Below are 23489 nucleotides of genomic sequence, written 5' to 3'. Positions count from 1 at the left end.
TTTTTTCTCCTTTAAAGGGTTTCTTTTGGGGAGTTTTTCCTTATCCGCTGCGAGGGTCATAAGGACAGAGGGATGTCGTATGCTGTAAAGCCCTGTGAGGCAAATTGTGATTTGTGATATTGGGCTTTATAAATAAAATTGATTGATTGATTGATTGAAAAGTCTGTTTACGCACACACATGCATTGAAGTGTTGAACTCCTGATCAGTTCTGAGGTCAGCAGCCTGTAAAATAACTGTTTGATGTGAAATGTCAGCAGTCTATTCTCTTATCAGTCAGCTCTCTACACTTGTCAGAACACGTGGAAATAAAAACACACCCTAATAATTCAGACTGAGATGGTAGGAAAGTTACAATTTGCTTTCATGCACCTCACTCGAGGTACGCCGACATTTTGGTGTTGTTATAGGAACAGGCCTAGACAGGCCATGTGGAGTCATACAGATTATATTTCATATTTCAGCCACAGAGTTACAGTTAAAGATAGTCATAAATGATGTTTTGTGTCTCATCAAGTTTAATTAAGAACAATTAATTCAAAGGTCAACAAATAACTGATCTAAAGCATACCGTATGACCTTCTTTGATAATGCATGTACACTTAAAAACACACTACTTCTAAATAAGTAGTTTTCGTTCTTCATTTGTTGAATGCAGATTTCACTCCATATTTACTTATTCTTCTGCACTGTAAAATCCAAAGAGTTACATTGAATAACCTTTTAACTCAGTGTAATTAAAACACTGGACTTCTTTAAAGTTTAGAACTTCTTCACTTAACACATTAAATTAAGCTATTTAGAAGTTAGAAGTTATTTGTTAGCATATATTTCCCAGCCTGCATTGCATTGAAGTGATACCCTCAGAAATCACTTTTTGATTATATTCTTTTTTTTTATTTATTTATTTTTTTACAGATGATGATGATGGTCTTCTCACCAATCTGAATTAAAACAATACAAACCATGACAGAGACACTTAAGTGTTAACACTGAAACACAAGTTCTAATACTGAGACACCACTGCTCATGAGTGTGGTGTGATTTGGATGTAGCTTTATTATTAATTACATTGGTCACTAGAGGTCGCTGTGAGCAAGAGCAGTATATGTTACTGGGACTCCCACACAAGGGTTTCTGGGTAACGTAGTATATGTGTAATGAAGCTAAGACATACACAGCTGGGAGGCTGAATGCTGGTATGTTAATGTTAGACTAATGTTCGAGTTCAGAAGCATGAGTCAGAGAACTTCATGACAATGGGCAATCAAACCTGATGAAGGGAAGGAAAGAAATAATGTTTATGAATTCAACATTACAGATACAATAGATACAGCGTATAGTGTTGAGTTGTGAACTTGAGTTAACAAGAGTAAGAAGACAGAAGTAAAGCTGGATAATTCCAAAGTTAAAACTGGATGTCCCCCAATAATGAATTCCACAGCTGGATATTAAAGCCAACTTTATGTTTGTGTTTCTCACCTGGGACTGCTAGGTGTGAGGTTTGTGGTATGAGTTTATTTCAGCTCCACATCCCAGTTGTTCAAAAGTGTATTAACCTGCCATTATCAGTCAAATTCAGTCAGGCAACAGGTTTAATGTACAGTCAGAATCTCTGACACCAAACACAATATCTCTCACAGATCACTATATAGCACTGTTACAACTTCACTGAGCACAGGAAATAGCTTTTACAGACATAAGACTGACATAAATATGATTAACATTGTATTATAAAAACAAAAGATGAAAATACAGATCAAGAGCAAGTCACTGTACCACAGCTGCCCGCAGACTGATGACCAACAGATTCAAAACAGCAATGCACCTCTTCTTCTGTGTATGAAACAGTGCAAATAAGACAACAGGCAAAAAAATAAATACAATAATGGACAAAAAATGAAACAGGCTTTCTACAAAAGCCTTGTCTGTTTTGTTTCCATGAACTAATCATTTTTACAGTCCCTCCAGGATCTGGAGGGACTGTAAAAAAAACCAAAACATTGAATTTATGACCGATTTTGTAAAAAAATGCGATAAAAATTGCAGCATTTTTATCTGATTCTTTGTGGGAAATTGCGGCTAATGACAAAGGGATAAAAAAAAATGTGATTTTTTTTTTCTAAATTTCTACCTCCTAAGTCCTAAGTCATGTAATCACTTGCTATAATAATCATACTGAATATTACAGCTGCAAATGTTTTTTATAGTTCTCTTCTTTAGTTTTATTTAATTAGTTTCAAAACATGGACTCCAATAATGTTGCAAAAAGTCCTGAGTGAATATTGTAGCTCTCAAACCAGACAATGTGGCTGTAAAACAATATGTAAGTTACATCTTCTGTAAAGATAACATTTTAATAAATTCAACAAATATTGTCTGAATTTAAACATTAAGTGCAAATCACAAAATCCAGTCTCATCATCAAAACACCTGAAATTAACTTTAAACCTTTTCTCTGTGTTTTAAATCCATTAACAGTTGTAACAGCACAGGTCAGAAATAATATCTCCATGAATCTCTTCACAATAAATGCTGATATTTACCAGAAGCTGCTGCACACAGAGGGAACAACAGGAGCAGGAATGTAGTCATGAGAGCTGAGAGGATGATGATCTGCTGCTGCGTCTTCTGTCCGTCACTTGTTCTGAGCTCTTCGTCTGCACTGAACTGACAGAAACCAGTTGGTAGAGTTGCTTTTGTCTGAGTGGGTGGAACTCAGATCACAGGTTACTCAAGGACAGAAAGTTAATGTCCTCCTACACTGTGAAGCCTTGAACAGGGCTCATTTAGTCAGACAGTTCACTTTAATAACATATTAACATAAATCTGTCAGTTGGCTGTTTTTTGTCTGTAATCATATCATGTGTCCATGCCCAGGGGCCAAAGTCTCATAATCCACCTCAGCTGTTACAAAAACACAAGTATCAATAAAGCTAAACAATCCCTAGCTCTAAAATAAAAGTTTAAAACACTATAAAATAATGACTCAGATTAGAAGGCCAGACACATTTTAGTCATTTTTATCTTGCATAGTTTCAGTTGACAAAAATTCAAAACATTTTTTTAATATGTTTTTCTCTTTAAACTAATCCAGTGAGGCTGATTCATGAATCAGAAATCAGAATCAAGGTGACGGGTTGTATAACATAATGTGTGTGTCATGTCTCCAGCAGTGTTTGACAGGTTTAAGGGCTGATTTACGAGCACACACTTACTGATCATCATTTGAAAAGCCCAACATCTCTCTATTTATGCTCTCAACAAATAACTAATGTGAGACAACTAGGATTTGTCCCCAGGTTCATTGTAAACTCTGACTTATCCATGTGACTATTAAAGGGGAATTTCGGTATTTTTCAACCTGGGCCCTATTTCCCCATGTGTATGTGTGCGTATGATTCATGGGTACAACTCGTTCTAAAATTAGATCAGTATTGAGGGAGGCGGATGAAACCGGCAGCTGCGAAATGAGCTAAAACGGTAGCTATGGGGGCAAATGTGTCCCATATAAGTTCGCGCATTAAAAGTGCTTTTTTTTGTCACTGACCGGTTCAGATCGCCAGTGCTATGAGTGCTATGAGTGCTATGAGTGGAGTCAGCTGTCAGTTAGTGTTGGAGCAGAGAAGGGAAGGGCTGCCCCGCTGGGTACTGTAAATGAGTATGTGTGTATGAAGTGTGTGTGTGTGTTACGCTAGAAGAGTCAGAGGACAGAGTCTTTTATGTGCTACCCCCTGGAGTGTTACCAGAGTTTTTGGAGTGCTCAAATAAACTGGCCTCCACTCATAGCACTCATAGCACTGCCGATCTGAACCGGTCAGTGGTGAAAAAAAGCACTTTTAATGCGCAAACTTATACGGGACGCATTTGCCCCCGTTACCATTTTAGCTCATTTCACGGCTGCCGGTTGCATCCACCTCCCTCAATACTGATCCAATTTTAGAACGAGTTGTACCCATGAATCATACACACACATACACATGGGGAAATAGGGCCCAGGTTGAAAAATACCGAAGTTCCCCTTTAAGAAGCAGAAACATAACTTCTTTCTTCATGTGCAACATGTTAGTCTGGAGGTTTAAACTGGTGTCCTCTCACAGAGTTGGTGATTCAAACTAAACTTTCATCTCTGTCAGAGAAAACTGATCTGAGTTCAGACTGTTTACTTACAGCACAGCTACACTCACAGATAACTGAGCCTCCTACCTGCCTGTCAAACACCATCAACCCACAAACCTTCTCCAGTCCGGACTGAGTGGAGTCCTGCGGGGTGAAGCTGTGAAGGCTGCGAGCGGAGCTAGCTGCTAACAGCCACCGCTGCAACTAACAAACTCCACAAATCCATTCAGCAGCTCCACCATCCACAGTCAGACACACACGGCTGATTATTTACTGCTGAATTACAGCTCACAACTCGCACCAACCCAAACATCCTGGTGCAGACTATTTACTGGAGTTTACCAGCCTGTCGCTCATCAGGCATCTGAAGATACTGTAAAACTTCAATTAATATCCCTGGCTATTATTTGATTAAATTGAGATGTGTTTATATGTCAAGATGTGTAGCCACCCCAGGCCAGTAAAAGGGACTGGATGTTTAACTGAAGTGTTACAGAAATTACAAGAACCACTGATCTCAGATTTTAGTGTCCAACAGTCCACCACCAAGATTTTCATCACATCTCGTCAACAAAAATGGAACATAGTTTGTCTTTGCCTTTGTTATTAAGATCTATTTTTAGATCCTAATCTTGTTTTCATCATGGAAAAAAGGTCATTGATGAAATGTTTCTGTCATCGGTGACATTAACACTGCTTCAGACTGACAAAGATACAAAGACACAAACTGAAACTTTCTTCATGTGAGAGGTTGATGGGGAGTCTGTCTGTCCTCCTCCTGTGAGCACAAAGTCTAAATACCACCTCAGGGTTTGTGCTCCATTGCCAACATTGACAGGATCAGTTTTATCCTCTTTGTAGTGAACATGAAGCTTGGCCTGGAAGGGCAAGGAGAATTTTATCTCCCTCTTCCTGATGGCCTGGGTCACCTCACTGAATCCGCTCTGTGCCATCACCTCCGTGGTGAAGCTGTGAAGTCTGTGAGCGGAGCTAGCTGCTAACAGCCACCGCTGCAACTAACAAACTCCACAAATCCATTCAGCAGCTCCACCATCCACAGTCAGACACACACTGCTGATTATTTACTGCTGAGTTACAGCTCACAACTCGCACCAAATTATTTACTGCTGAGTTACAGCTCACAACTCGCACCAACCCAAACATCCTGGTGCAGACTATTTATTGGAGTTTACCAGCCTGTTGCTCATCTGATAGTCCACCACGAACAGTTTCATCACATACACAAACATAGATTTCATCTCAGTTTTTATTACTAAGACCTTTTTTTAGCTCGTCATTGTCCTGTTTTTGTCATGGAAATGTTTGTCATAGTCTTCCTCAGAGAAATTTCCAGTGTGCCAGGACAGATCACTGGACTTTATAAGGTAATTAAAAAAAAGCAAAACTACAGTTTAAAGCTGCAAAGTACAAGCAGGCCATACAAGAGATACAAACTTTAAAAAATAAGCTTGTGCACTTTAAGTCAAATGTAAATACAAATAATTAGATAAAAAAGTATGTTAAACTCTCATATTTAGATGCACAAGTTAATTAAATTAGAAGCAAATAATAGGCAGAGCAGTGTGAAATAGGAATGTTTTAAGCTTTGGGTTCTTTGAGGCTCATATGGCACAAACACACAGTGACTCAGTTTAAACTGATCCCTTCACTCTGTGCAGCAGCAGTAACTTGATGATGAAACTGCTTTGAATTTCAAATCAAGGAAAATATTTCATTGTAACCTCAAAGTGGACTGACCGACCAAACAGTTGTTTGCTTTTAGCAAGAGACTTGATAGTGTCTCGCTGGCTGTGAGCCAAGTTATTCGAAACAAAGAGGCCGGAGAAGTTTCCTCAGTCATCTCTCTGTGAGGACATTGTATTCCAGGAGTTTTCCCTGCGTGTTGTTCGGCAGGTTGAAGACAAAGTGAGACACAGACTCATGAAGCAGGAAGAGATCAGTAACAACAGCAGCAGCATCTTTACTGAGCAGTTAAACACACAGAGCAGTTTGACAGTTTAGTTTCAACATTCAGTCTTTATTCCTCAAACATTTCTGTTCTTCACACACACACTTTGACTTGCTGACAGATACATTGTTTGTTTGTTTGTTGATGTGCATTTAGTTGTATGTACATGATGGTTAAATGTGTGTGTGAAGCTCTGTGTGTGTTTCTTGCTGTAACTTGTGTGTCACACTGAGATTTATCTCTTGATCATGATGTTTGTTTTGTGGTTGAAACACAGTCCAACTTTACACAGACGATCCTGAACGTGTCAAAAGGTGTTTGACATTCAGATCAAATGTTTGAACTGTTAAGTTTGACAAACACTGACTTTCACCCGAGAGAGCAGTGCTGGAGTCCCGTACGATTGTAAAGCCAAACCCTGTTCTGTTGTTGCCTAAACCCAACCACACGAGTTAGTTGTTGATGGGAAAAAAATGTCAGTTTGAGGTGTTGTACTGACGTAGTGCTTTTTTCTTTTTCTTCTTTTTTCTTTTATACTTTATTATTTCCCGAGGGGAAATTCATTTTTTTCACTCTGTTGTCAATTACACACAGGTCCAAACACACACGCACAAACAGGACCTATACATGCACTAGGTGGAGAGATGTCAGAGTGGGGCTGCCCATGACAGGCGCTCAGAGCGGCTGGGGGGTTCGGTGCCTTGCTCAAGGGCACCTCGGTAGTGCCCAGGAGGTGAACTGGCACCTTTCCAGCTTCCAGTCCATGCTCCATATTTTGTCCCTATGGACTGAGCTACTGCCACCCAGTAGTTCAGTAATGCATCTTAGTCTGTGATTTACTTCCTCTTTAGTGTCAGTCAGTAGAAAATGACCTCAGCTTCTCTCTCAGAGACAACATTTTAGTCCAGGAGTTTTCCCTTCGAGTTGTTCTGCAGCAGGAAGAGATTAGTAACAACAGCAGCAGCAGGAGGCATGTACACAGATTGACCCCAGGTGGAGCTCAGTCACCTGTCCTTCTTGCAAAACATGTTTTTTATATTTCTTTTAATATTTTCAGATTTTAGATTTTAAATTTGGCCCACTGCATCACTCAACAATCATCTGGCAAACAACTGCATCTGAGTCGAGCCCCTGCTCTTCCCTCTTGTGGCAGTTGTATGCACATTGAGCGTCCTGCAGAATAATAGTGTTTGCACTGAGCCTCAGCATTGTTTGTCACTGCTGTGAAATTAAACCATTAAAACATCTTGATTAGGCCAGACGAATTTAGGCAACAACCCACCATTAAGCTGAACAACAACTAAGCTTGTCACACCGTCTCCCTCCAACTCTCTGCCAGATTCTGCCTGCTGTGAGCAGAGACAGACACTGAATTAATTTCTGCTGTGCTGCCACCTGCTGTCTGTCTCTGACATCACTGACAGTCTCAGCACGTGATTGTGTGTGAATGTGTTTAATGTTCAGGAGAGAAAAGGAAACACCTGCCTTCATTAATCAGTCATTGAACAACAACAACAACAGTTAACACACTGAACATGTCTGATGTTTCCTGTCATGAACACACACACACACACACACACACACACCGGCGGCTCCGTCCTCTCTCCCTCTGTGCTTCAGCTTCACCTCATCCAGAGCATGAGCTCCACCTGGTGACGACATGTCTACTCCTGCACATATTCTGTATCATAGCAACCAGACGCCTCCAGAGCCTCCCAGCGGGCTGTCTGGTGTTTTCAGCTGGTAGACACGCCCCCTGTCAGTCACTGATCAAACACAGCTGCAATGTGACGTCACCAACAGGTGTGTGTGTGCTGATTGAGGCTGACATGCTCCTGCTGGATGATCCTCCTGTTCAGGTGTAGCAGGCTCACAGTGACATCACACAGGTGAGAACAACAACACGCTCTCTGTGATCTCTGTTGGTTCACATGTTGAGGAGGTCATCACCATGGAGACGGCAGGTCACACAGCACATGGACACAACTGATCAGCTGAGATTGATTGATTGATCAGTGAGTGACTGAGACAGTGGAGCTGCAGTACGACTCAACACCAGCAGGGGGCAGAACATTAAGATGAGAGAAGTCCTGCAGGCTGCAGAGCGACACATATGAGTTCAGTGTGTGTTTGAAAAAGCTGATCAGTCAATAAATGTGTGACAGCAGCAGATGTGTGTGTGCAGTGAAAATGTCAAAGAGAAGCAGCTGCAGTCCGTTTCCTGTCAGCTGACGTCTCTGCAGTCGCTCACAGCTTCATCATCATCATCATCATCATCATCATCATCATCAACACACGTCCAGTCAGCTGACAGATTCAGGTCTGAAGCTGGACTCTGACTAACTCCTCACACTGACACACTGACACTAACAGATACATGTACACATGCTATTATGGGATGTCTTTAATGTCTGATGTGCACTCAGTGCCCGATGCTGCTTCTCTCACACCTGAACCTGACCTTTAAATGTGGCGACCTGATGCAGGTGATCACTTTGTGATGTTGCTGCTTGTTTGAGTCTCACATGAAAAACAGGACCTGATGATTTCTGATGTTCAAACTTCTTAAAGAAACTTTACACACTGGATAGTTTCAATAATTCATGGACTACAGAACCAAACCTCTTCATACACACACACACACACACNACATGTCGGTGTTCTTCACCCGACTGAAACACTACCACCTAAACAAATAAGTATTTAACAAGTTATTTATCCAAAGAAAAGTAAAACAATAATGTGTAAAGTGAAGCTGTTTGTCTCTCTGTAGCTGCACCAGTCTCATTTAACTTTCACATATATAAATAAGAAATAAAGCCCATGAATGTCCTGAGGTGTGAGGGGCTGTGGGGACCAGTGACAGGCCAGCTGGATTCACTGGTTGGACTGGTGTGAAAGTGTGAAGGTCTACCTCAGTGAAGAGTAGACGACCTGTGGCTCTGCTGGAGGCTCTGAAAAAACACACACAGTTTAAACAACATGAGAAACTGTTGGAGACAAAGACACAAACACTTTATATATTATTATTATTCTATATGATCTATAATCTGTGTGTAAACAGGAAGTCAGTGTCGCATCATGAGCTGTAATATAACCTACACAAATAACATCAGTCTAATGTTTATAATGTGAGGTGAAATATAATCTAAAGTCTTGTTATCAGACAGCTGCATGCTAACGTTAGCAGCTAATATCTGAGTGTTTCTCAGCAGCATGTTGTTTGGCTCGCTTCATGTCTGGATAAGGACGGTACTTTCTAACACTGGTTATTCAGTGTTTCTGTTTGTTAGCAGAACACCATTTCCCATAAGCCCACAGACCATCAGGGGTCACACACAGTGGCCATGCCATGCTCCTTGTTAACCTGCAGCAAAATGTGTTTGGTGGATGGAAAAATATATTGATTTTTAAATAAATTCTAAAGTTTAGTAAAATGTGAACGTAGCAGAGATCACAGCAGAGCTGCTGTCCGATTCCACATCAAGAGATACTCTGTGCACATTTACACATGAGGAGCAGCGTAACTTCATCGAGTTCATCGAGAGAGTTCAGTTCTGTCAAGTTTACAACTTAATTTTTCAGTTTTGATCTTTGCTGCAGTGATACTGTGTAAAACGTGAACGTAGCAGAGATCAGAGCAGAGCTGCTGTCCGACTCCACATTTAGACACGAGGAGCAGCATAACTGCATCAATTATTCCAGAAGCTAAAAGTTTAGTTGTGTTTCCTCTGTGAAGTTTATAACTACAGTTTTTAGTTTTGATATTTGCTGCAGTGACATCACAGCAGAAAACTGCTCACTGCTCCACTTTGCTGGATCCATCATGTAAACAGCAGTGCAGCAGGTGCATCTGGCTTTTTGTGTTTGTGTGTTCAGTTCAGAGCTGGAGTCAGGACGTTAGCTTACCTTAGCACAAAGACTGGAAGCAGGGGGAAACAGCTAGCCTGGCTCTGTGGTAGAGTTCAGTAATAAAGAGCAGCTGTACCTCTCCTCCTGTTCGGCCTGATCTCTATTTGTCCATAACTGACGTCTTCTTTTCTTCTCACTGCTGAGTAAACTGCAGCTGATTCGCTCTCTGAAAAATAAAATACATGCAACTTATATTAACGTACATTACTGCAGGTACTGCACCTGATACTGTTACTGTTAGCTTAGGACTGCTAGCATTAGCACCAGCTACTGATAGTAATATAAAGACGATTACCACTACTGCTGTGTGGTTATTGGTCATGTTGAATTATAATCACATTTGTGATGGACTCTAAAATGGCTGCAGGTTTTGGGTACTGCTGTGAACAATGAAAGACCAAATGTAACTGGAGGGTATTTATCAGAAACAGGAAACTAGACCACCGCAAAGCTGCTCGCTGCGATTAAAAGAGCGTTGGCACATTAAACCACAGGGTACAAAAGACGTCACTGTCAGGTAAAGCAGACGAGACTATCGTGAGAAACCTGACCAGCCTCACGCCACAGCTCACTGGAATCAACAGGAGGAAGTAGCTGCTGTGGTTTAACATGCACAGTGAAAAAAACAATATTAGAAGTCAGTTTGAGGCGTAGGAAACTTTGGTCTGCGGCTTAGCTTCTATGCAGCTATCTCTGTTGGTGGCCATTTTGTTTTTTGTATGTTCACCTCGTGTTTTTGTCTCTCCTTTTCACACACATTTATACACTCACACTTGAATATAGTAACTTGTTAGGATATACTGTGTGTTATTTAGCTTTCTTTCTTTGGAATAAATGTTTACCTCTACTGTGTCAAAAATGTTACTATTGGTGTGTCATTTTGGTTATAGTTATTTTGATTATTAATTAATAAGTATTTTTAATGATCATTAATCTTTCTGATAGTCATGTGAATACTTTGAACCACGATTTCCCACCATGAGAGTATTAGTGGGATATTCATGTTCATGAGTCATGTTAACCGCTCAGTGGGAATATGGTCTTTTTTTGAATAAGGGTGAAAACCAGAATATTTTGTGCATGTAAAGTCACTGTAGTTTATTTTGACCCAATCCCAGATACACGTCACTGCCACTAGAGCACCAGATGTGTATCAGTCCACCACTGAAAATAGTCCCACACATGCATTATTCTCTTGTTGTTTGACTAAAGCTACAGTGACCAGCTGAGCTCTTCTGTCTTCTTCTCTCACAGACTACAGTTGGTCCATGATGGGCTGAATCCAAATGTCCACCCTCTGGACCTGCAGACTGAGCCCTCGCAGACTTCAGCTGTACGTAGAGTGACTTATTTACCGTCATCACGTGAAGTCTGCGGGGGCAGAGACTGCAAGTGACTATTTTACTCGTTGCCATGGAAATGTTCAACTATCGCTGCTGTCATATTCATATATATGTCATATAAGTTGATGAAGAGTGCTGAACTCATCTGTCCCTGCTGATAACAAGATATAAATCACATGTATAGCCTTTTTTCGTTTGATGAAAAAAACACGTCTCGTCCGTATTGCAATGAATTGTGGGTTATTAAATCAGGGACACCTGCTGAAGTCTGCACTCCAAGCGGACTCTCTGGAAGTCTGCAGAAAGTCCACCTGAGGCCCCTTGTGGACTGGATGAGTTGTGGATTTGGAGTCTTCAGCACTCCCAGACTTCCCGGGAATGCGTCCCCAAATTCTGCAAGTCTGCAAGTGTGGTGAAGTGTGGACATTTGGATTCAGCCATGGAGACAAAGACAAACAGCCATACCTCTCTTCCTGTTTGATCTGATGTCTTTGAAGACTATTTGTCCGTAGCTGACGTCGTCTGCTCTTCTCACTGCTGAGTAGACGGCAGCTGGATCGCTCTCTGGGAAATAAAATACATAGATTACATTACTGCAGGTTCTGCAACTGATACCAGAACAGTTAATATAAGCACTGCTGCTGCTGTAGTCACCATTCAACAAAAATAATTCAGGTTATATGAGCTCCTACTAAAATCAATAATAATAATGTATTTAATATAGTATTAGAAAAGGAAGTAGTTGATAAGCAGCAAATATCAGGAAATAACTCAAAGACAGATGTGTGAAAGGTCACTTGGTAAACCGAAGTGCAATTTATGTTTTGATATTTTTTCCTTTTTAAGGAAAAGGCTGAAAACAGACCCAACCTATGAGATGAGGACTTAACCACAGAGCTGCGAGCTTTTCTAAAGATAGGTCGACATGTTGATCATGTGGAATACAAATGTGAGTCAACATTTAGATGTAAATACTAACATTGTAAAGTGTTGGTGTCACAAACGTGAACACGGACTGAATGTGTCACAACAAGGAAATGAAAAAGAGCATTTAAGTATTAACATTGAATAAACTGAAAAACAGTGTTTGTGTAAAACAGTACAACAGTTTCTTCATTTTGAGATATATAAAATGTGATCAGAGTATAAAGAGATCTGTAAATCTGCACATTTATAATTAATTCATATTACTGATTTGTTTGTTCACAGCCCTGCGGTGAAATGTGTGCAGGTCCAAAGCATGCAAAGCACAACACACACTGTGATCAACTTAAATACACCACGACAGTCTGAAACTTCATGGACTGAAAACATTGATTTACGCTCTTTCTAAAATATCCTGCTTAAAAAAAGTTCTCACTTTGCAAAAAGTCCTGTTAAGTTCTACAACTCAAAACGGTCCTCACAAGGATATAAGAACAAAAAAGGACACACACACACACACACACACACACACACACACACACACACACACACAGTCACCGTCCCTGAAAGTCCCCTTAAAATCAGTAAAACCATCATTACCTCTGCTCTGTCTGATTGGCTGTTGTAGGTTACGTGATATTTTGATGTCATCTCTGATGTCATCATCTCCAACTTCAGCAGCTGCAAATGAACCGAAATAAACCGAAATTACGAACAATTTTATCATCAACGTTTGAGACGACACAATAGGGAACTGCTTACAACACAATAGAAATTGATCATCTACAGTTTCAGACTTCATCTGCTGAGGAAGATCATGTGATTCAATCAAAAGCTCCAGAATGTACTAAATGGACATCATGGTGAGGATGTTAACAACAGAAAAGTAATTTATGGAAATCTTTGTAGACGTTTGACTTCAGGGATCAGTTTGTTATTAGAGTTGAAGACTTGTAATTATTTCAGTGTTGTAATGTTGATTAAAACTATCATTTTTAAATGTGAGCTGCAGCAGAAGGTTAAAATTAACCTGTGAAACACTGTTTGTTGTGTCTGACCTTTATGTTTCCTGTGGCTGCATCGTCTCACCAGGAGAACCAGCAACACCAGCAACACCAGCACACAGACCGATGAAACCACAGCCCACAGGATGTACTCAGGAGGAGGGGAACCAGAGGTAGAGCTGGGTGAGGAAGAGGAGGAACCAGAGGTATGGGTGGTTGTGGGAGAAGGTGTAGTGGTGGGTCTTCCTAAAAAAACAAAAACAAATATAAGATCAAAGACACCAAAATAAAAATAAATAGAAAACACGTTCACTCATTTTTTTCTGTGTAAATCAGATGTTTTCAGCTTGGTGCAGTTTAATATTTGATTTTTAACAAAAGCTCATGAATGCAGCACTTTATAGCAGCTGGTTTCAAATCATATCTGAAAATAATTCCTGAGTTCACTTTAGACGAAAACATCACATGTATCAAACGTGGGTTGAATGCTGACACATTTTACACATGTTTCTGTGCTGAATGCAAAGTTAGACATGTTGTCACATTATAAATATATTCATAAAGTTTGACCTCCTGACCTGTGACAGTGAGCCAGCTGGGTGGAGACTCTCCATGACCTGTGATGTCACACTTGTAGAGGCCTTCATCAGACCTGGTTACATGGCGGATGGTCATGTGACCTGCAGGCTCAGTCCTGATGAAGGAGCCATCTTTATAGAAAGCAGCTGGGAGGTTGGAGGACGTCTTTGTTTTACAGTGCAGAGTGACATCATGTCCCTCCATCACAGGGAGGACAGGACTCTGCAGGATCACTGATCCACCTCAACACAGAGACAAACTACAGCATTTCATCCATTTACACACAGCTTCATCAACACTGACTCCACAGTCTGATCTTACCAGTGACACTGATGTTGATGCTCTTACTGGTTGCTCCCTCTCTGGACTCACACCAGTAAACTCCACTGTGCCATAAGAAGATGTAGCTGATGTTACAGACAGAACCAGCTGATCTTCCCCATCCAGCTCCGCACTGAGACATCTTCTGTCTGGTTGTGTTCCTCCTCAGAGTCCATCCAGCAGAGCTGTCGTCCTCCTCACAGCTCAGAGAGACAGATTCTCCTTCAAACATCTGAGAGCTGCTGGGACTCACAGTCAGAGAGGCTGCAGGGAGGAGGAGAGGACAGATGCTGTAAGAGACAATCATTTTTATCTTTTATGAGACTTATTGTGTCACATTGCTGATATTCCAACTGTCTCAGCGTGTGTTCACTGCTGATCTGTGTCAGTGTTTCAGCACTGAGGGCAGGCAGTGAGCTGACAGACTGACTCCTTCTGCATGTTGTTAAACGTCACTGTCACAGTTGGTGTTAAACACACAGCAGAATATCTGGTGACATGTGTTTCTCATAAATAATTTATTTCCTGTAACCTGTTTATTGATCTCTGATCAATACTTTCATTCGGCTCCATCATCCTCCTGTTATTATGTCATCTAGCTTCAAACCTGACCTTCAACAGAAGCAGTTTTTCTCCTCTGTTAGCCGGAGCATCATGCCATGCAGGTTTGTGGATAACTAAACCTTTTAAATGATCATTTTTAGCTTCGGCTGTTCAGTCTGTGCAGACTGCAGCCACCAAAACTGCACTCAGTGTTTCATTGTATTCACTAATGTCCCTCCTCTGACACTGTCCTCAACACTCATGTGTCTGTCAGAGAGTAAAGAACTTTTCAGACGCGACAGAAGAAGTTTACTGACCTTGGTTTGTTGTGCAGCTCAGCAGCGAGGTCACAACTGAGGACAAAGAACACTCAGGTTAGTTTGAGGTTTCACATGTAACGAGACATCTAAACTTTGTTTGTCGTACGCAGACAAACAACCATGCATTGATCAAGTGTCATGAAGTCTTCCTCACCCAGCAGCCACTGTAACGATGATTCCTCCATTTCATGTCTCGCTCATCTGAGATCAGCACATGAATGTTAACTGTTCACACCGAGTAAAGCCCACCTCCTTCCTCTGTGTGTGTCTCTGTTGTGGGTTGGTGTTGGCAGGAAATAGGCCTTTTGTTCAACGTGTATCTGTATCTCAGGGATCATACACGTCTGAACAAACAGAGTAAAATAAAACTAACGGCTTTTAAAACATCACAAATGAGGTCAGACCCAGCTGTCAGTGGGTGAGGAGTGGGAAACACCTGGACAGGTCATGAGTTTATCACAGCCGTGGGGTGGACACACACACACTCACACCTCTGGGACATTCAGAGTGTCCAGTCTTTGGACAGTGAGAGGACACCCACACAGACATGAGGACATGTAAACTCCACACAAAGGTGGATTCAGACCTCGTGTCCAAAAACAGCATTAAACTAAAAGCTTTCATGTCTAATCAACAACATGTCAGTCACACTGTTTGTATGTTGATGTCATACCAATCATGTGATCAGATCATCTATCAAACATTATTATATGATTCAAACCTGCAGCTGGAGCAGTCGTACCCTTCCTCACTGTCCAGTCCATTGATTACACCTTCATAGTCAGCTGACTGATGGAAACTGTCAAAGTACGATACACCCTGATATTAAGAATAATGAAGGACACCTGACTGAACCCAGAGGACAGTTTGGGGACGTCTGAGTGTAACTGTGCACTGACCCCTGATGGCTGGTTGACAGAGGTGTACATGGAGGTGAACAGTAGAAGCAGTGTGACTGTGAGTCCAGCAGAGGGCGGTGTTGACTCTGGTTCATATGTTACACAGTGGGACAGTGAATGCATCATGTGGATGATGATGATGCTGAGGATGATGAAGATGATGGTGATTGTGCTGCTGTTGAGCTGCACTGAGTTACAATGAGAGGTGTCTCTAATATTTTGTCCAGCCCGTATCAATCAGCTCAATAACATAACAGGAACATGAAATGACACATGTATATTCTTCAATAAGCTGAGCTGTATATAGCTGTAGATATCTCATGGATTTGACAACTTATTTCTAATAAACATGTTCATATGTTATTAAAGTGAACTGTCTGACAAAATGAGCCCTGTTCAACGCTTCACAGAGACAAGTCACGCCTGAAGTAGGAAGACTTTAACTTTCAGTTGTCTTCCTGGGCTGATATGGTGTCCTTGAGTAACCCTAACTCTTCACGCAATTGGAAAGACGGAAAACCAATCAGAGTACATGAAACGTGTGACATAGACTAGCACAACGCCACTGTAAACAGTCCAGCAAGTGCAGTGTGCAGCGGGGATGAGCTGTGATGATGTCTGGGAAAGAGTGTTGCCATCTTTGCCAAAGAAATATGTTAGTAAAACGTGTTATTAGAAACACTGTTCTAGTATTTGACAAAAGAGGGAAGGACAAATCTTTTTTCAATCGACCTGTCAACATAAGAGTGAGTTTGGACGTGATTTCAAATAACCTGCCCCAAAATAATAAACAGTTGTGATTGGCCCGGTAAGCCCAAACCGGTGCCAGAATTCACCTTAATGATTGCATGGCCAAACTGATCTGCGGAGCGAAATAGAATATGAGTTTGCAAGATCAGGATGGTTTCACCAGGCTAAATAAACATGCCTCTCTCCATAAATTTTGAATCAAAAGATGTAATAATCCCTGGTTCACACCCGACCTGGCAGATGTACTGCATAAATGTAATATTGCATGGGCTAGGGCATGCAGATGTACTGCATAAATGTAATATTGCATGGGCTAGGGCATGCAAATCTTATAATGAAGCTGATTGGATTCATTTTAGACAATTGAGGAATAAATTCACCGTTCTCCTGCGAAAAGCAAAAGCAAATTTTTTCTTGTCCACAACCATGGAATCCCTCAAAAACACAAAGAAATTTTGGAAGACCATCAAGTCTTTATCTGCTAACTGTAACCAGATTAACCTCTCAGAGAAACTGCCAGCAAAACAATGTTAAATTATTTCAACAATCATTTTATTTCTTCTGTTTTTTTATATAAGTCTGAAAAAAATCAACTAAAGTATCACTGACTACTGATACGGCCATTAAAAATGCACAGGTTTTTAACTTAATTTCCTTCAACATAATGGAGGCAAAAAAGGCCCTAAAAGATCTAAATACTGAAAAGCCAGCTAGACCAGATAACTTAGAGCCCCTCTTTTTAAAATTAGCATCTGATATCATAGCTGGCCCATTGTGTCATATTTTGAATTACCTTATCATCAAATGAAATCTCCAAGGAGTGGAAATCTGCTTTTGTTAGCCCTCTAAAAGAGGGTGTCCCAACCATTTTAAATAACTATAGGCCTATCTCGAAACTTTCTGCTCTGGAAAAAGTGCTGGAATCCCTGGTCAGTGAACAAGAAAAGGTTTATATTGCTACCAACTCTATTCTGTCACCATCTCAGTCCAGTTTTCATAAAACTCATAGCACAACCACTGCTGCCTAGAAGTTTATGAATGATGTTATAGAAGTTCTTAATAACAAGCAATGCTGTTATTCTTTGTTCTTCAATCTCTCAAAAGCTTTTGATACTGTTGACCAGTCCACCTTAACTGAGCATCTTATTTCTATTGGTTTTTCAAATCAAGCAGTTGGATGGTTTAAATATTATCTTACAGACAGAACCCAGGCTGTTCTCACGGGAGTTCTCAGTCAAATTTTTTGCAAGTGTATAAAGGGGTTCCACAAGGTTCAGTCCTGGGCCCTTTGTTGTTTATCATATATATCAACAGCATTGGACAAAATATTAAAGATGCAACTTTTCATTTCTTTGCTGATGACACTGTCATCTACTGCTCTGCTCCCACTAGGGATGCACCTATCTGACTTTTTCAGTGCCGATACCGATACCGATGCTGATGCATTACGTATCTGTTGATACCCGATACCGATCCGATGTCATTGTTGATTTAAGAAGCTACAAACCTTAACAAGATGATCATACTAAAGGCATCGGGTGTGACTACACCTTTCTTTCCTGAGACAAAATATAACAAGATTAAACAAATTAATGCAATGAATCTTTTAGTTGTTACAAACGTAAACAACTGTGCAACAGCAGCAATAACTTATGCATCAGCATTGAGATTAAACAACTGTGCAACAGCAGCAATAACTTATGCATCAGCATTGAGATTCAAGTAAATTCGGATGCAATCCTCTTAGAAAGAAATACAAATGTTGCAGCCGAAACTGAATTGGGCAAACATAGAACCAGTAATCATACACAAGTGTATATGAGTGTATGAGTATAAACAGACATTAAGTGTTTGAGACCATGCTGCAAGATGAGTATGTTTGCTGATCCTGTGAGTTTACCTATCTCCTTTAACTTTAACTTTTATTGGAGTTATGCTATGTAGTGTGTGAATTAAGCCTGATTTATGGTCCTGCGTTAAATCAACAACGTACCGACGTCGTAGGGTACATGGCTACGCAGGAGGCTCGCCGTAGCCCCCGGCGTAGCCTGACGTGCACCTCCCAAAAAATGTAACTACACATCGAGGCAACGCAGACCCAGCACAGACCGAGAGGGCTGTGATTGGTTTGCTTGGTAGCAACGCATTTCTGGTTCCGTATTTCCAGATTGCGCCATCCCCGCCATCGTTAAACATTTTCTGTTGTGATGTAGATGTTGCAGTATTAAGGCCCATTTATGCTCAGCCGGAAGCTAAACAAAGAATCAACTAGAGACGACGATAACCGTTCAGGAAAGCAACGCAGCCCCCTACCGCTCTGGCGACGAATTGCACAGCGACGAAATGGAGTGACAGAGAAGTTCGAAGGGTTCACGATGGCGTCACAGCAACGACGTAGGTATGTCGTAGGACCATAAATTAGGCTTTGGAGTATGGTGAATGTGCTAGGAAAGGTAGTATCAGCCCTGTTTCTACCTGGAGCTCGCATGTACGGAGCCTGGGTTTGGTTGAAGGTGGCAGTGCTGTTTGGGCTGAGAAAGCCATGTGTAAGTAAGGTAAAGGAGGTTATTGGGTTGGTGTGGGGAGCAGTGAGACCTGGCATTAGGGGAGTGTCTCTGGGACGCTAGAGATCACTGTCTAGCCTCCTGGAGGTGTCGTGGGACCAGCTAGATGAAACACTGGTGAAAGGAGGTTCCCACCTGATGACCCCAAAGACATGTTAGTTATCACTGCTCACTGGTCTGTATAGTTAAGCCTTGCTATAATAGCTTAAAGATTCTGTTTGATTTTTGCAGTTAGATTTTTTCTATAAAAAGAGAATATAACAGTTATAACAAAATAAGACGATGGTGTTATTTCTTTTCTCTTACATCCTTTCCTGCATTCTGAGCTAAAAACTCATCTATCCCACTGTCCATCTTTATGTTTCTTCTTTAAGCCAGCAGAGGGCAGCACAGTCCTCTGATGTGCAGCTCCTCTTCTGTATGACTCAGTAGGCTGTTTCAGTCTATTGCACTGCCAGAGGGGGGTTTACACATGAACACAAGACATGCAAACTGCCGTTGAGCTCCCTTTCGTTCGCTCCATGTTGCTTGTGTTTGCCACTCTCTAATCAACTCTTGTGGCATGCTGCATGCAACTCTAGAGACATGCTGCACGCAACTCTCACGGCATGCAACTCTCACGACATGCGGCACGCAGCTTTCGCGGCATGCGGCACGCAACTCTTGCGACATGCGGCACACAACTTTCACGGCATGCGGCACACGTGCCGTGTGACGTAGCCCGTGTCGTAAAGATTTAAAGGGGAAGGATCAGTCTTACGGATCGGCTGCTTTTACAGATACCCGGTCCAGCTATAATGTTGATATTGCGACTGATATCTGATCCTAATATCGGATCGGTGCATCCCTAGCTCCCACCCCAACAAAGGCTTTTGAAAAGATTCAGCATGCTTTTGACAGAGTACAGGAACAACTTGATCATCTGCAACTTGTTCTAAACGCAGAGAAAACAAAACTCATGTTCTTCACTACCTCTAACATAGCAAGATCAAATCAATCAGAAATGATTGTCACAAAAAAGGTTACAAATAGAGTTGGTCTCTTCTTTTAAATATTTAGGGTTCTTAATTGATGACCACTTGTCTTTTCAGGAGCACATTCAGTATGTTTTTAAAAAGCCGAAGCTTTTATTGGGATTTTATTTCAGAAATAAGACTTGTTTCTCTTTTAATGTAAAATGGAAACTGGTGGGCTCAACATTTTTACCTGTAATTGACTATAGAGACATACTTTATATGAAGGCACCTGCTCATTCTCTTCTCCTGTTGGACAGTGTGTATCACGGGGCTCTGATATTCATTACGAACTTAAGTTCACTATTAACCTGGAAACGAGGAAGTCACAGTCTCCGCTCGATGGACATTTTAAAACTGGTTGTTCCAAAGATAAGGACGAAATTAGGAAAGAAATCTTTGAGGTTTGTAGCTCCTGATGTTTGGAACAAGCTTCAGTCTGAACTACATTTACACACACTGATTCCTTGGACAGATTTTAAAGACAGAGTGAAATCTAGAGTCTAGGCTGTCGGTCTGTAAATGTTTAATCTGATTGTGTGAGTGTTTGCTCTGTGTTTGTAAATGCTTTTCTAATTAGTGTAAACTGTAACTATGTGACTGTATCGCTGCTGTCTTGGCCAGGTCTCCCTTGAAAAAGAGATCCCCCATCACAATGGGACTAACCTGGTTAAATAAAGGTTAAACAAAAAAATAATAGAAATAAAAATCAAACTTGACAAGAAAATGTGCAGTCCTCCACGGAAGCTCTGCTCTGACACACAAAATATGTAGACATGAGAAAGTGCGACCCCCTCTGACAGAAAGATGAAAAAGAAGAAACATTGTGAATATGATATCATTGTGTAAAATAAAGACAGATATGACCTCTGATGTTTTATATATGAAGAGTGGACTTGCAAAAACGGATAATGGGAACTGGAGTGAGCTGATCAGCTGATAAAGAATTCTGATAGAGACAACTCTCATCAATTGATTGATTGTTACCTTTGGGCCATTGTCGATATAAAGACACCATGATGGAAGTGGAGATGCAGTAAGGACAGAACACCACCAGGTGGCAGAGCAGTCTGAACACAAGGTGGTCTGAGTCAGGGGGCCAGGGAGGCAGGCGCGGGCATGGCTATGTCTGTGGTTGGGACTGCAGATGTGGGAGGAGCTGTGGTTTTAGGTCTACCTGTAGACAGAATCCCACCTGGTCAAGTGAATATCTGAATGAATGAACCTCTGAAATCAAAGGTAACAGATGAGCTGTTGAAGAGATGTTTGTCCCATGGTAGCTCTTGGTCATGTGACATCATCAAACACTTTGAATGTTTGTCTCAGAGCTGTTCAAACCACCATTTCCTCTGTGGAGGTGGGTGCAGCAGCCGTGTGGTTTCTCTCCTGCAGCTGGTCACTTGTGTTAGTTTCTAATGGCAGAGATGAACGTTGTTGATTGTGATGAAGGATATTTCCACCTGTGTGTATTAGTGAGACTGTAGTTGTCATTTCCCTGAAGTTACTGACTGGACGTGACACTTTGTGTCTGTATCTAAAAGGAGTTTATTGTTGTGAACACATGTGGAGCAGCTGTTGTTGAATCCAAAGATCAACACAGTCATTTATGCTCTTGTTGTCCATATCTAATACCACAACAACAAGTGAGCTTACCAGACCTCTGTAGCTCCTCGTCTCTGCTCCAGGCTCCAGGCTACCACTGCATTGTGGGTAATGTAGGCACCAGGTTTTGACAAGGAAGCAGAACGTGTGTAATAAAGAAAGACCACATCTCTAATTCTGCTGCATCGATTTGATTTTTTTCAAACTGTCCATCGTGAGTCCGTCATCGTCACCAGTCACTGTCTCGTACGCTGCTGCCACTGCCAAGGACGAGAGCAGACTGCAGCGTATCATTCACTCCACTGAGAAGCTGACTGGCTGCACTCTGCCCTCCCTCCAGGACCTGTTCACCTCCAGGACCCTGAGACCCCTCCAACCCCGGACACAAACCCTCTGAAACACTCCTCTGTGGTAGGACGCTGCAGTCCATCAGGACCAACAGCTCACAGCATGAGAACAGTTTCTTCCTGTGTGCAGCTGGACTCATGAACAAGGCCTGGGACGACCTCTGACAGACTCTCATCCTGCCCCCACAGACACTACACCTGACTTTACTGCACATCTTTACTGCTCATCGTCTTATTTTCATCTTCATGCTCCAAAACAACAAGGCAGATTCCTTGTATGTTAAAACTTACTTAGCAACAGACCTGATTCTGATTGTTGATGAGTAGTTTGATAGCGTGCAGCTACACTCTGTATGTTCACAGCTCAGTGGGTAAAACAGACAGAAGCTGTCACACATGCAGATATAAAACCACCTCTGGTCCACTTCCTGTCAACTAAACCGCGGCCACCTACAGGAAGATACAGCCTGTGTCTTTGAACATCATCATCAAGTCAGTATGCTGCTTATTTAACTTTAAATATTAACTGGTCAGGGGTATAAACAAGGGGTAGGGCATGACAAGCTTAGTGCTTCTCCCTATCCCCTTTTTCGGACATATGGACTCTAAAAAATTATAAAAAAAAATAGCAGAGATTTCTAAAAAGGGCGTCATGATAGGATTTGTATTTCCTTTTGCATTTTCTTTTTTTCTTTCTTTTTCTCTCTTCATTTATATTTTCAAATGAATGTATTCTGTTTTCTTTGTCCAACATCCGAAAACTAAACTAAACTAAAAAAAAAAATTAAGTAATTTTGTCATAAATCTAATAGATTAAAAAAAAGTCTTTAATCTTTGTTGCTTCAACTTTCACCTCCTGCAATCACAACAATGAACACACACACCCAGAGTTGGTGTTAGTGAGGTGTTACTGTCACGTTGTTTTTTACATTGATGTTTCAGTCGCTGCTTAGTTTTAATTTTCATCTCTCTTCACTCCATGTTGAGACTCAGTGCCTCATTTTAAAACTGAATTAATCTGTTTTATTCTGACTGAACAAAGAAATCTAACAGTGTGTAGAGATGAAACTACAACACTGCCCGCCACAGAGGAAGGAGGAGGTTTTTACTTGATGTGACCATGAGCTGATCACACCTCTCATCAACACGTACATCTCATTTCACCAAGTAACAGGATGGAGGAAACCTCTCTGCTGCTGCTGCTCTGTAAGTATCATCTGTTTATGTTTCTAAAATCATCAAACTGAAAGAAATACAACAAAAATGAGAAATCTATAGTTC

At 41.2% G+C, this 23489-nt stretch overlaps 3 protein-coding genes across 6 annotated transcripts in view; 2 read left to right on the top strand and 1 right to left on the bottom strand.

Annotated features, from left to right (window-relative positions):
* LOC126400681 (butyrophilin-like protein 3) overlaps positions 1-23489 on the top strand; it is a 101753-nt gene that overhangs the window by 64143 nt on the left and 14121 nt on the right. The window lies entirely within an intron of this gene.
* Positions 1-23489, top strand: part of LOC126400682 (Fc receptor-like B) — a 37118-nt gene that overhangs the window by 9688 nt on the left and 3941 nt on the right. The window contains exon 1 of one of the 3 annotated variants that reach the window (XM_050061582.1): positions 22164-23414. The exons of the other annotated variants lie outside the window; for them this stretch is intronic. Coding sequence (XP_049917539.1) covers positions 23384-23414 — 31 coding nt within the window. The 5' untranslated portion in view covers positions 22164-23383. Of the gene's footprint in view, positions 1-22163; positions 23415-23489 lie in introns of those variants that run through there. 3 annotated transcript variants of the gene reach the window in all.
* LOC126400680 (low affinity immunoglobulin gamma Fc region receptor II-like) lies at positions 8764-15306 on the bottom strand. Of its 2 annotated transcripts, none has more exons than XR_007570992.1 (9): positions 15188-15306; positions 15031-15066; positions 14171-14434; positions 13849-14091; positions 13325-13516; positions 12867-12947; positions 11808-11906; positions 9997-10165; positions 8764-9041 (listed from the first exon to the last, which is right to left on the bottom strand). XR_007570992.1 is itself a non-coding variant. In XM_050061579.1 (9 exons), the coding sequence occupies exons 1-9, from the start codon at positions 15216-15218 to the stop codon at positions 8998-9000; spliced, it is 1080 nt and encodes a 359-aa protein (XP_049917536.1). In that variant the 5' UTR covers positions 15219-15306; the 3' UTR covers positions 8764-8997. The 2 variants fall into 2 exon arrangements, 1 of the variants encoding a protein (XP_049917536.1); XM_050061579.1 differs by having other exon boundaries at positions 10076-10165.

The sequence above is a fragment of the Epinephelus moara genome, chromosome 14 (genome assembly GCF_006386435.1).
Source record: "Epinephelus moara isolate mb chromosome 14, YSFRI_EMoa_1.0, whole genome shotgun sequence".
In the NCBI taxonomy this organism is placed as follows: Eukaryota; Metazoa; Chordata; class Actinopteri; order Perciformes; family Serranidae; genus Epinephelus; species Epinephelus moara.
This window is presented reverse-complemented; position numbering and strand designations above follow the sequence as displayed.